The sequence below is a fragment of the Papaver somniferum genome, chromosome 9 (genome assembly GCF_003573695.1).
Source record: "Papaver somniferum cultivar HN1 chromosome 9, ASM357369v1, whole genome shotgun sequence".
NCBI lineage: Eukaryota > Viridiplantae > Streptophyta > Magnoliopsida > Ranunculales > Papaveraceae > Papaver > Papaver somniferum.
This window is the reverse complement of record NC_039366.1, coordinates 41962361-41974367: the sequence shown is the minus strand read 5'-3', so window position 1 is coordinate 41974367 and position 12007 is coordinate 41962361. Positions and strand designations below refer to the sequence as shown.

The 12007-nt window shown below is 37.3% G+C and overlaps 1 protein-coding gene across 1 annotated transcript; it reads right to left on the bottom strand.

The window, feature by feature from the left end:
- Positions 1–3411: 3411 nt before the first annotated feature.
- LOC113311864 lies at positions 3412–4617 on the bottom strand. Its single transcript, XM_026560659.1, has one exon. It carries the CDS (start codon positions 4615–4617, stop codon positions 3412–3414), a length of 1206 nt encoding a protein of 401 aa, XP_026416444.1.
- Between the last annotated feature and the right edge of the window lie 7390 nt (positions 4618–12007).

Sequence of the window (12007 nt, the reverse complement as noted above, 5' to 3'; positions counted from 1 at the left end):
TCTCCATTCTTTTTCATTTCTCTTTTTTCAACAACCATTTCCTCCGTTTTCACATCTTCGATTTCTGGTGTTTCCAAATCAGTAACCTCTTCTTCTTCTTCTTCTTCTTCTTCTTCTTCTTCTTCTTCTTCTTCTTCTTCTTCTTCTTCTTCTTCTTCTTCTTCTTCTTCTTCTTCTTCTTCTTCTTCTTCTTCTTCTTCTTCTTCTTCTTCTTCTTCTTCTTCTTCTTCTTCTTCTTCTTCTTCTTCTTCTTCTTCTTCTTCTTCTTCTTCTTCTTCTTCTTCTTCTTCTTCTTCTTCTTCTTCTTCTTCTTCTTCTTCTTCTTCTTCTTCTTCTTCTTCTTCTTCTTCTTCTTCTTCTTCTTCTTCTTCTTCTTCTTCTTCTTCTTCTTCTTCTTCTTCTTCTTCTTCTTCTTCTTCTTCTTCTTCTTCTTCTTCTTCTTCTTCTTCTTCTTCTTCTTCTTCTTCTTCTTCTTCTTCGATAACATCAACTCCTTTCAGATCACATTACCCTTCACAATTTCCATCGAAAACCACAGCAGAAGTAAATTCAACATTACTTTCAGCACCTCCGATTACACCACTAGAATCACTACTAAACCAGTTATCATCATTAGTACCTAATCTAGGATTTAAATCAAACCCGAAACCTTTTTTCTTCTTCTCATGATTATCCTCAAATTTCTTCTCTTTTTCAGACGATCCAGATAAAATTATAGCCATAATCTTTTGTAAACACAATTGTGCTTTTGAACGCCCATGTTTACTATCAGAGACTGCTAATAAAGAATTAGAAGAAGAATAAGAACATCTTACCTTGTTTGAAGAAGTTGGAGATGAAACAGAAATTTTATCGTACGTTATCGTCGACTGATTCTCCATTTTATGCCAGTCTTAATCTCTTCTCGCCCCCGTTTTGAAATCCTGAATCATCATCGCGGATCGTGGAGACAACAAGGAAATGAGAGAGAGAGAGAGAGAGACAAGCGGAAGCAACTGGGTTTCATGTCTCCGTCCTTAAATAATACTAAAACTAGGTGTATTTACTATTCTTTGTCCTTAAGATATTGTGGTGACGTGGGATTTTATACGAGGTCAATAATTAACACGTGTCGGGATATGATTTGGTCAATAATTTTCCTGATGCTGCCACATGCATTTTTAATGTTAGAAGATTTGTAGCGTGTTTACGAGTGGATCGTTGCAGGAGATGCCGAAAGACAACTTGTAGTAGTAAGTCCTGGTTTGTGATGATTTTTTTCTGTTTTTAGGGGCAGAACAGAAGAGCTGTTTATTTTCTTATTGATGATGAGTCTGTTTCTACTTAAGTTTTTAGAGATGAGGAGTCAATTGACCAATTCTTAGTCTTCGTCATAGTTTCTCATGCTTATTCCATGAATAAGAAGAATATCTCTCTTTTGCAAATGGCAACATGACAAGTTTATTGTGAGAGCCCAACAGGTACATGGTGCAACAAGAAGAATATTTTTCAGCCTCTCAAACAGCTCAAGTCCTAAAAGAGCAGCGAATGCAGAACTGTTTAAGAACCAACTCAACCTTAAATCTCGATCTGCCATCATGGCTTTACCAAATGCCACACATTCCATTCCAAAATCTCTCTCGAAATTAAAAAAAACTACATCCATCCTCATTAATCCCCAATTGTACGTGCAGCATTACTACCAATTTGAGCAGTACCGGGATACACGTTCGCATTGAGAGCGACTGATGATCCACGAGGCCACATTCTGTGAGCACTATTACAACAAGCTACTGTAAATAGCTCTAGATAGATGGGGGAAAGGCACTTAAAATCCTAGTCTACCTACATTTATCGGTTTTGGTTAGATCTGTAATTAATACAACTGCAAATCATTCACAACACCCAACCTTAGTAACAAGATCAGCAAATTAATTGTGTATTAGTGTTTTTGATTGATTATGTATTAATTATGCATTAGTGTTTTTGATTGATTTAGAAAAGGCTGAGAAGATATATTTACATGAAATCAATCTAACTGTTCATATAACAGAACTGAACAGACTCTACCTCTATGCCTAGTTAGGAATTCGCAATACGGGATACGTTCGGAACGGGATACGTACGCGTATTATACGGATTTGTAAAAATCAAATTCGGTCAAGAATCCGGTCAACGGTTCGTGATACGGGAGTAATACGTAACGGCATACGTACGTATATAATTCGATTTACAAATATGAGTTCGTCACCGAAAATTCGGCACACGTATAATAACAGATATTCAGAATTTATATATAATCCTGCAAATACATAGTTCGAACTTCGAAATACAAAATATTTATACATATATATAATATATATCTTAGATTCTGGCAGACATAGATACATTACAGTCTATTTATACCCTGTCCCAGTGCATATATAACAAGTTAGGTTACTGGAGTAATGTTTTAACTCCACAAAAAATCAAAATATAGACACAGATTAAGCAATTAGATGTGTCAGTTAGAGCCTAATTTGTTCCAAGTATTAAATACCTACTGGTGACGATAATTCATTCTCGAATATGTCCCAATGCCGCTACACATTCTATCCATCCAAGCAGCATTCAGGTCACTTTGAGCATCGGCTACAAAACCTTCATCAATAGCTTCATCCAGATTGCCATCAACAAGTTCAGTGTCCCACTCTGCGAGATTTTCAAGATTAATTGGGTCTCTATCTTTTAACTCAAAGTTCACGGAATTTTTCAGCATTAACGAGTTCATCCTTATGTACACCAGATCTTCCAACATCTGTGGAGCCAATCTGTTTCTCTTTTTTGTTTGTGCGGCATCGAAAGCACTCCAGTTACGTTCACATGCTGAAGCACTACACGGCTGACTTAATAAACGAATGGCAACCTTTCTTAGTATAGGAACAGAGCCTCCATTTTCTTCCCACCACACCCCTATAATAAGGCAATAAACTTAGATAAAAAATACACCCTAGATACGACTAATTATCCAAAAACAAAAAAGAAAATTCATTAAAAAAAAAACTTACTTGGATGACAATTACTGATTTGATCTATTGAGATGCTTGTAAAGATCTTTGGATGTTTTCCATTATAAAGTAAAAGCTCTTGCGAAAACTTGGTTCTTTCAGTGGTATCAATCAGTTTGTCATAAATATATGACAAGGCAGCTTGCACAGCTTCATTAGTATATGAAATCTTTCCATCAAACATGAAAGGAGGGTTCAAATACATGGCAGCAGCATGAACCTCATGAAGCAGGTTAGATTTCGCTCTGAATTCAAACAATTCCCATATATGCATATACTTAACAGGATCCTCTTCACATCGTTTTTTAATTGCCTTTCGTGCTCTATCTGTTGCTTCATAAATGTAGCCTGAAGTTGACCCATCACCGTCGACTAACCGTAATACCTATACCAATGGCTCCATTGCTGAAATTAACTCTTTCCCATCCTCCCAAAATGGTGTTCCTTGTATAAGCTCTTTGACTATGTCAGCAACAACTCCTTTGTTGTACAACATGTTTCTATATTCAACCGATGCGGCCAAGTTTCTCAAACCATCTTCAACATCTAAAATAGATTGAAACATAAGAAAGTGAGACGCAAACCTGGTTTTAGAATACTTTCTCAAATCTTTCTTGGTATGCTCTCTCATTAAGTCCAAAAGAATGATATGCCTATAGAAATGGTCATATATCTTTCTTGCTTTGAGAAAAATATCTTTAACCCAATCAACAGAATCATATATATCCTCAAACAACAATTGAACTCCATGAGCAGCACACTTTGATTTGATTATGAGGGGATACTCTTCCATGATCAGGTTACAATCAAGTCCATAGTTTGAAGCATTGTCGGTCACAATTTGCACTACATTTTCAGCACCAATCTCTTCAATAACTGGTAAAAGTACCTCCCTTATAAATAAACCTGTGTTCGACTCTCCGGATCTTTCAACTGATTTTAAGAATATTGCCCCTTTTGGTGAGTAAGCAATCACATTTATAAACGAACGTTTTTTCATATCTGTCCATATGTCTGACATGATGGTGCATCCAGTTAAACTCCAAGATTCTTTGACTTCATTTACATAACGTTCCACATCTGCTTTAGTATTGACAACCAACTTAGTCCGAAGAGTAGAATAACTAGGTAATGAATATCCAATACCATATTCCGAAACAGCCTTAATCATCTCAATAAACCATGTTGTCTGTATAACATTAAAAGCAATGTTATTCAAGAAGAAACAAAGAGATACTTTCATGTCCACCGCATCTTTATCCTTTTTGCTGAGCATTGCAGGTATTGAAGTTTGTTGCAATCTTGGTTCTTCACAGACACTAACAATGCTCTCCCCAACACTCCCAGTAGATGATTTAGCTCTTTTAGTCCCACTAACATTAACACCGGCCTCCCCAACTGCAATAACAGCAGATGCTTGTACTTCCTCAGGTACTTGTGCACAAACAGCAATGTCACGGCCTTTAATACCTGATAAATGAGACTTCACTCTTGCTACTCCTCCAGGAAAATCTCTTTTGCAGTACTTACATTTGAAACGGTTATTCAGTTTCTCGGCATATTCCCAAAATTTGTCTTTTATCTTCGTCATCTCCTACCAAATACACACTGAAACTAGTTTTAAGTATCAACAAAACTAGAGAAAGAGAATTTCTTGAACGAATAACGATAATAATTTATAAACATATAAATCCAAATTAAGCTCATAATATTATTCATAAATCTATAACCTAATTCATTATTCATAATATTATTAATCAACTAAAATTGCAGTAACAAAATATCTAACCTAAGGATATAACCAATCATGGATTCAATACAATCCAATATAAATTAAACATAAATAGATGTACTGTTGATTCAATTGAATCAATTGAATCATATTGAAAACCAAAAAATCAGAATCAAACATAAAAATACAACACATAATATGTTGATGGAATCATGCCATACCTTGTCGCCAGCCTTAGAAGCAGATATTGAAGGATTTGAAGATAGGAAATCAGAAAACGAATTTGGGTGCGATCTGTTCAGTGACTGAGAAGGTAGGCGAAGGAGTTAGGTTAGAAGAAATCTTCATTCTCTCTCCAAATTTTCTATTTATACAGACTCATTTCTTAATCCTATTTTTCCCGTCCGAACGAATAAAGGTTGATTCGGGACGTAAAAGACGCGAATAATTCGGGATCTTCATATAACACACGTACCTGGGTCGGTCTTTCAACGGGTCGCCCGTATGATTCGTTCCCGATTGATACGGCATAATTCGCGAATTATTCGCCGAATTGCTAACTAGGCCTCTATGTACTTGTAGTACCACACTTCAAAAGTATCCATCTGATCCATGTACGTCAAAGAGTCACGTGTCAATATTTTAGGGGACTAGCCTTTCCTGTGGTGATAAAAATCAGTTTGTTCACGGATGGTGATGTGAAATGAAATCTCAGGCTGGCTGGATTCTGAAACCAAAGGTGCCGGAAATAACTGCGTAGCTGATAACGAGAGTCTACCTACTGGCCTTCAGATTCAAACTATTCCGGAACTTTTCATTTACCTCAAATATATCATGGACCGGTGATGAGATACCAAGGGCACAAGAATTAAGCTAACAAATTTATGTACAGAATCAGCTTTCTGTAACAGTACTACTACAGTACACACCTAAAGACAGAAAAGAAAAATCATAGAGTTGTTAAGGAGAAATTCATGATACGGGCTTCGAGTACCCCAACATTGCTAATAGGGGTACCAAATTAAGTGGGGGTGTACCAAAGCTATAATAAGACAAAACAGATACTCATATATGACAAAATTGATTTTGCGTACACCCCTACTAAACCTGGCACCCCATTAGCAGCATTGGAGTACTCCGTTTTGTGTAAATAGCAAATGACAAAAAGAAGCAGCAGCAATGTAATATAAACCCCACCGAACCCAATCTTGAAAATTTATTCACAAGTTTCAACATTTATATCTGTTTGTAGTTCAGGAAATCCCACAACTAACACCCCTTAATGATTTCTATAGATCTAAACATATTTATCATAAAAACAAGGTAAAAGTGCTAAAATTGTAAAGATGGACCCAAGGATTTTTACATGGTTCGATCATTGTGATCTACATCCATGGTTCTTCACTAGTGATTGTTGTAATTACATGTGTATTACATTTAGAATCTCCATTCATGAGTATTTGGAGCTTTCTAGATCTAGTTTTTGGGGAAGAAGATGATAAAGAAAATAAAGTCTCTCTCTACAAAAGGTGTCTCTCTACAAAGATGTGTGTCCTCCCTTTCTCTCTCCTGCCTTTCTCTTTATATAGGTGTTTACATAGAGGATGACAGCTAACATGTAGTGGAGTACAACTAATATTTCCCCTATTTTCGGATCTGGCGTGCGTTATTCTCGCACACTCACGTTGGTTGTTCTCGCACGTGCTCTTTATTGTCGCACGACTCTTCATGCTTTTATTGTGACTTTGTGATGTCATCTTTGGTATCCTTTGCGCGATCGGCTTCGCTTGGTAATGAAGTGACAATTTCGCATAAAATTAAGAGGTGTGATACTTCGCCCCTACATTTTGCCTCTTTTTTCTTGAATATTGCTTGAAGAGCGATCTTTAAGAAAAAATCCGTTGTTGTAGTAGTCTTTGATCCTTGGTGATGAAAGAATTACGCAAAAGAATACTTTTCTTAAAAAGTACGTACTTTCCTTTATTCTTTTGTGAAGTTCCGAATCTTTGAGAAGTATATATGAAGTATCATTTCTTGAAGTATGCGAAGTATGAAGTATCCTTGAAGAAGTATAAGAAGTAATAATCCTCGAAATAAAAGAAGTATTTGTCCTTGAATATGAATAAGAAGTATTGCGAACTAATCATGCGAAATTATTGTTGTTGTTGATCACAAGTTCTTCATGGAATGATTCATTGCTTTCGATTTTGCCTCTACATACTCGGCGTTGGAGTAGTTGAGATGATGCTGAACTTGAGTGTGTTTGATCTTGCAAAGATGATGTTTCATTGGTTATTGATGAACTATTGTATGTGGTTTCTATGATACTCTATTTCGCTTACTCCATTATTGGTGAGAATTCTTTTTATTCATGAATGAGTGTCTTCTTTGAAAATGATTCTGACCGAGAAGATAAAGAACAAAAAATGTTTTCTTGGTAATCCATAGTGCAAAGATGATGTTTCGTCGGTTATTGATGAACTATTGTATGTGGTTTCTATGACATGTCTTCTATTTCTCTTACTCCATTATTGGTCAGAATTCTTGTTATTCATGAATGAGTGTCTTCTTTGAAAATGTATCTGACCGAGAAGATAAAGAACAAAAAATATTTTCTTGGTAATCCATAGTTGTCTCTGTTTTTTTATCTACGAGGGGAGTATCCTTGAGAAAGTGTTGAATGTACGAGAATTCCATGTTCTTCATGCGGTATAATGGCTCTGCCTCTGCTCTTCAATCTTATCTTGCCTCTGCCTTATGTTTTGTTATCATGTGTTGGTATAATTTTTTCAAGTTTCTTATGCGAAACCATTGAGCGAAAACACTTATGCGATGAAATGTATATGCGATGTTTATGCCATGAAATGTGTATGAGATGCTTATGCCATGAAATGTGTAAGCGATGCTTTCATAATGAGAATTTAATGCTTATATGATGAGAATGCTTATCTATTGTTGATTAAATGCAATGTATAGATAATGTTTGTGTTACTTAGCTTATTTTGCTGCACTAATGTTGATGGTACTTCAAATTGCTTACATTCTTCATTTCTTTGGATTTGTATTTAGTATAAGCGTTCATCTTCGCACACTTATTGTTTCTCGCATGCTCTTGCTTGTGTTTCATCTTTCTTACCTTTGTTCTTTGTCCATCTTTAGCTCCTTGTATCACATTGTATTAGTCTTTCTCTTCCTTATTCATGCACTATTAAAATCGCATATAATCACAATATATAGGTATGTCTGTTTCTAGTGTGGTCTTATTTCTCCTCCCTAAGTAGAGGTCTTATTTTGCCTCTATTTGGTCGGGCGGCAAAATCGCAGGCAGTCTTTATACTTTCATGCAATGACCCATTGATCTTGCCTTATTATCTTCTTGTATTATTGCCTCTTCAGGATGTTCTTCATGCGACAATGCGACAGGCCTAGATACTCTCGTGAGTAGAAGCCCCATGACATTGCCGTCTTTTGGCACAATTCAGCTCCCTAATGGAGGGTGTCGTCCTTATCTCCCCCTGGTTGCCCCTTCAAGGAAGCTTACCTCTACCGGTTAAGGTTGGCTCCTCCCATACGGTAATACAACCACCAGTTGATTTTGCAGTCTCTTATCCCTCCACCAATAAGGTTTATGGTTACGAGACCGCACCCTAAGTGGGGTATCTTCGGACCGAGTGCATCATAGTCAGGACTTGTCAATAGTGGCAAGGTACGCTCCAGATGCCTCGGGCACTCTTGACTCAAACGTGTACCTCGGCGCCCTGATCGAGTTTCTGCACTCCTTAGGAAAGATCTTATTATCCCAATCTTTCGATTTAGGTGTCTCTCCTGGATGGGAATTTTCATTTTTTCTCACCCCAAATCTCCATGAATCAAGCTCCAGGGTCGTTGTAGCTTTCACTTGAGCCATGATAACTAGCTTCCGAATTATGACGCGCATTAGGTCTTACTTTTGCCTCTTGCATGTATGCGAACTAGGGTGCACGCCACAATCAGATAGCTAGGCTCCTTAGTTGGAGTCTTTATCTTTGATGCCTTTAATTAAGGTCTTATTATAAGGTTTTATTGTTGCCTTCTTCTTCTTTGCTTTTATTTCTTCTTGTTGTAGCGCTCTATTTCTCTTGATGTGGGTTCCTCTTGGTGCAATGCGGTGGAGTAATCTTTTAGAAAAAATCTGCAAAAATGTGTGCTGGAGGTGGGACTCGAACTCTGTACATGTGGCTTGCATATTCCTTGGTTGACCATATGTGCATCTTTTTCTGTGCGAAATTAACGCACACTTATTGAAAGTTGACCTCATCTGTGTGGTGTGGTTTAAAAAGAACCTACAACTTAGACCTGCAAGTATACAGGGTCAGTTGTAGTGAGTGAGGTAAGAAGGGGTTTGTTCTCAGGGACTTGGTGTGTGTAGTTGAATCTAGGCTTTTGCTTAACTGATTTCAGAAAATTTTGGGCAGTGATTGAAAGCAAAAAGCACAGCAGTGCAAAGCAGTGTGTAAAGGAGCACATATAAGACAGTGGAAGCAATGTGCAATGTTTAATAAACAAGAGCATGAATGAACTAAGGGTGTAAACAGTGAGAATGAGGGAACTAAGGTTATCGAATCCACCATTAACTCATACTATGTATTCAAATGATTATGATACTCTTGTCCTTTTAACAGATAAGGTAGAGGTGTCAAGTCTATTACTTACCTAAGGTGTTTCACCAATGGATGATTCAATCACAACTAAAATATCAATCCTAAGCACTGTCTAACTAAAGCACAACTAGTCAGAGGGTTCATAACAGTCTCTAAGGCATGAGTTTTGGTATAATCACATAGTTTTATCCTAACTACAATGCTTACATGGCATGCACTGTGAGAGCAAAATGTGACAAACCAAGATTGAAATTTTTATAGAACAATTTGAGCATTCAAGAATCACACAAACAACATAAATAACATAGTACAAAGTAATGGTTTCATCTCAACCTTAGCTTAGTGAACTAAAACATGATCAAATTATACTACTGGATGAAACAGATGAAATAGTAGAATTACAGAACACTAAGAGCTTGGTACTCCGGCTAGCCCGGGCATACCTCCTACTCACACCCACATACTCAATTTATAGTTACAATGAGTTCTAAAAAAAATCCCTAATTTCCAAAACTAGGGTTTCGAAATTACCTAACCAATTCGTACCACCCATGCTAGATAACTGCTCTATCACTTCGACCCATGCTTTTTCTGCTACGAACCCATGCCTTCTTGGTCTTCTCTGCACTCCTAGTGAACCCTAGCTTCTCACTGCCGAATTCATAGCATCTAGGAATGATGCTAGGAATGAGAGAGAGGGAAACTAGGGATATGGGTTTCTGTCGGGGGAAGGTAATGGTGGTGACGCTCGAGGTCTGGGGTGAGATGGAGATGGTGGCAGTGATGGATATGGTGGTGGTGATGGAGTTGCAGGCGGTTCTGCATTTTTGGGAAGAAGGGGAATTTGGGGGAAAGAAATTTGGGGAGAAGATGATTTGGTTAAGGTCGATGGGTATGGGTGATAGGGTGTGAGGCAGAGGTATCGAGGTTTGATGTCAGCGGCTGAAAGGCGATGGATCATCAACCTAGATGGAATCGGACGACACCCAGGATACAGGATTAAGCGACCGTTGGATTGTGAGATACAACGAAGCTAACGGCTCAAGATGGAGTTAGGTGCTGTGGTGTGAAGCGGTTGTAGCAAATTTGATGTATCGGCGATGAAGCGACCGTTGGATTCAGCTGAGGATCCAATCTGACAGCTACAGGAGAAGTGGGCTATGGATTTTGGGTTTTGGTTTGGGAGATAAGTTTGGCTTGGTATAATTCTGAGCCCATTTCTTCTTTAAGAACAATTTCTTCCTTGTTAAGCCCATTTCTAGCCTTTTGGTCTTGCGCACAACATTCTTCGCAGCTTCCTTGCATGATTCTTCTCGGCTTCCACCACTTTTATGCTCTTTTCGCTCCGTAATTCCATCCAAACTTTATTTATAACCTAAAAATGCAAAATTAATTGAGAAAAATATTTATTCTTGAAAACAACGAAAACACAGAATATGGGATAAAATGGAGCGTTAGTGCACAAATGATGAGTTAAATGCCAATGAAAATGTGCAAATATATACAATATTTGGCACTCATCAAATACCCCCAAACCTGAATTTTACTCGTCCTCAAGTAAAACAAAACTAAGGAAACCCTACCTATACCACTGTCGCTAGTCTCTCGATTGCATTTAGCGAATGCAATAAGCCTTTTAAACCACTAAGTGTCCCTAGTGGACGAGTTTTTTTGAAGTCTCGTGAAGGTTTGCTTAGAACGTACCTACAAAGTTCTAGGACAAAATATAAGCTCAGATTCCATGAAATGTGACATGTGCAAGACAGTAGAAGCTCACAGCAAAATGGAGATGTCAATCTAGCTATCAAAGGCACAATCCTAGCACTGATAACAAATAAAGACATGTGATAAGAGTGTAAAGTGTATCTACACATGTGTAAAGAAAGATCGGATGTTATGACTACTAATCACCAAGAGATAGTTTCTCAGGCTAAGAACCGAGGTCGAAATCTAGCTAGCTGTCCGGACTTTACGAGAATTGTGAATGAGTTGGAGGTATTTCACAATTACTCGCGTTGTACATCAATGGCATACACCCTTCCTTGCTTATAACACAAAAACACAAAAGATGACTCTTTACATGACTCTTATTTACATTGACTACTCTCTTTTATTTTTGGAACAAGAGAGGATTGTATTGATAAATACTTGATTTTTTTTTTTTTTTTTGAAAAAAAATATTTACAACATGGTAACTCTTTTGATACATAAGCAAAAAGAAACAAAAAATTACATGACACTTGCAAGAGGTAGCCCTTTTTGATGCACCCAGTTAAATTCGATGGTTGTCTTTCTTAATGTAACCTCCACCTTCTATCCCTACCAACCAAAGAACAAGCTAGTCAAGTTTCGTTCAGTATTCTAAAGTGATTGGCAATCGTGACTTCCGATAGAACACCTCAAGGATGAGGCTATACATGTATTGGTAGATCGTGTGCGTGCAAGTTTCTTATCACTATGTGAATTGTGCTATAATCAGGGTGCCTAAATATCTAGACTAAGAATCCTTATGTTTACATACATGCACAAGAGTCAACATTTCAAGGTAAATGAGCTCCATTTTTATGTTTTTTTTTCGAATTTTTAAAAAAAAAATTTTGATGATTTTT

Bases quoted from the DNA above. Each gene is read 5' to 3' on its own strand.
- LOC113311864 (XM_026560659.1), bottom strand. From the start codon at position 4,617: ATGACGAAGATAAAAGACAAATTTTGGGAATATGCCGAGAAACTGAAT.